Source organism: Nanorana parkeri, unplaced genomic scaffold (genome assembly GCF_000935625.1).
Source record: "Nanorana parkeri isolate BGI_ZX_2015 unplaced genomic scaffold, ASM93562v1 scaffold748, whole genome shotgun sequence".
Classification (NCBI taxonomy): domain Eukaryota; kingdom Metazoa; phylum Chordata; class Amphibia; order Anura; family Dicroglossidae; genus Nanorana; species Nanorana parkeri.
Window position 1 is genome coordinate 70,450 of NW_017307016.1, and position 956 is coordinate 71,405.

Consider the following 956-nt stretch of genomic DNA (forward strand, 5'->3'; position numbering starts at 1 on the left):
AGGAGAGGCGAGGAGGAGGAGGAGAAGGAGAGGCGAGGAGGAGGAGGAGAAGGAGAGGCGAGGAGGAGGAGGAGAGGCGAGGAGGAGGAGAAGGTGAGGAGGAGGAGGTGAGGAGGAGGAGGAGAAGGTGAGGAGGAGGAGGAGGAGAGGCGAGGAGGTCACCAATACTGTACAGACCTAAAACCATGAATTAAAGCACAAGTCATACCGGAGGCGACCACGTCACTGTTGAGCACGGCAGCCACCGCGGAGATCCAGTGCGGCTCCTCCAGGCCGGGGTCCCCGCGTTTACCATGTGCGCATTTTACCCGAGAGAGGGGCTTTTTCTTCGACACATTCCACACCGCGAGGGACCTACAGAGGAAATGGAGCAAAAAAGTGATCATAGAGGAGGTGCTGGGGAGGCACCCCGAGAATCATGGAGACATGACCGAACAGCTCTACAGCCCCCCCAAAGACTTCTACCCCCCCCCCAAAAAGCTGAACAAAACAAGGTCACTGAAGCCGTCAGCGTGATATCACTTTAGGGCCGGACATAGGAGATACGTCCAAAATCCGGAAGTGGCCAAGGACAACATATAGAACAATCTTCCATTGCCCTATGAAGAGGAACAAATGACAACAAACATCAGCGTGAGGACCACCTACCCATCATCCGCTCCGGACACCATATGCTCCTCGTTTATCAACCGGATACAATCTACCGAACCCCTGGAAACCACAAAGACAGAAAATTTTATTGTATCCATAAGTGGCTACAAAAAAAAAAACCCCACACACCCAAACAAATATATTTTGGGGCTATTCTCAACCTCAATGGTGAGAGTTTGTGTCTCTGCCCCTCCCACAATGGTGAGATTTCCTCCAGTAGTTTGTGTCTCTGCCCCTCCCACAATGGTGAGATTTCCTCCAGTAGTTTGTGTCTCTGCCCCTCCCACAATGGTGAGATTTCCTCC

At 52.4% G+C, this 956-nt stretch overlaps 1 protein-coding gene across 1 annotated transcript in view; it reads right to left on the reverse strand.

Moving 5' to 3' along the window:
• Nucleotides 1-956, reverse strand: part of RRP9 (ribosomal RNA processing 9, small subunit (SSU) processome component, homolog (yeast)) — a 13,893-nt gene that overhangs the window by 6,048 nt on the left and 6,889 nt on the right. The window contains exons 11-12 of the mRNA XM_018564366.1: nt 649-711; nt 209-354 (exon numbers count right to left, since the gene is read on the reverse strand). Coding sequence (XP_018419868.1) covers nt 209-354; nt 649-711 — 209 coding nt within the window. The remainder of the gene's footprint in view (nt 1-208; nt 355-648; nt 712-956) is intronic.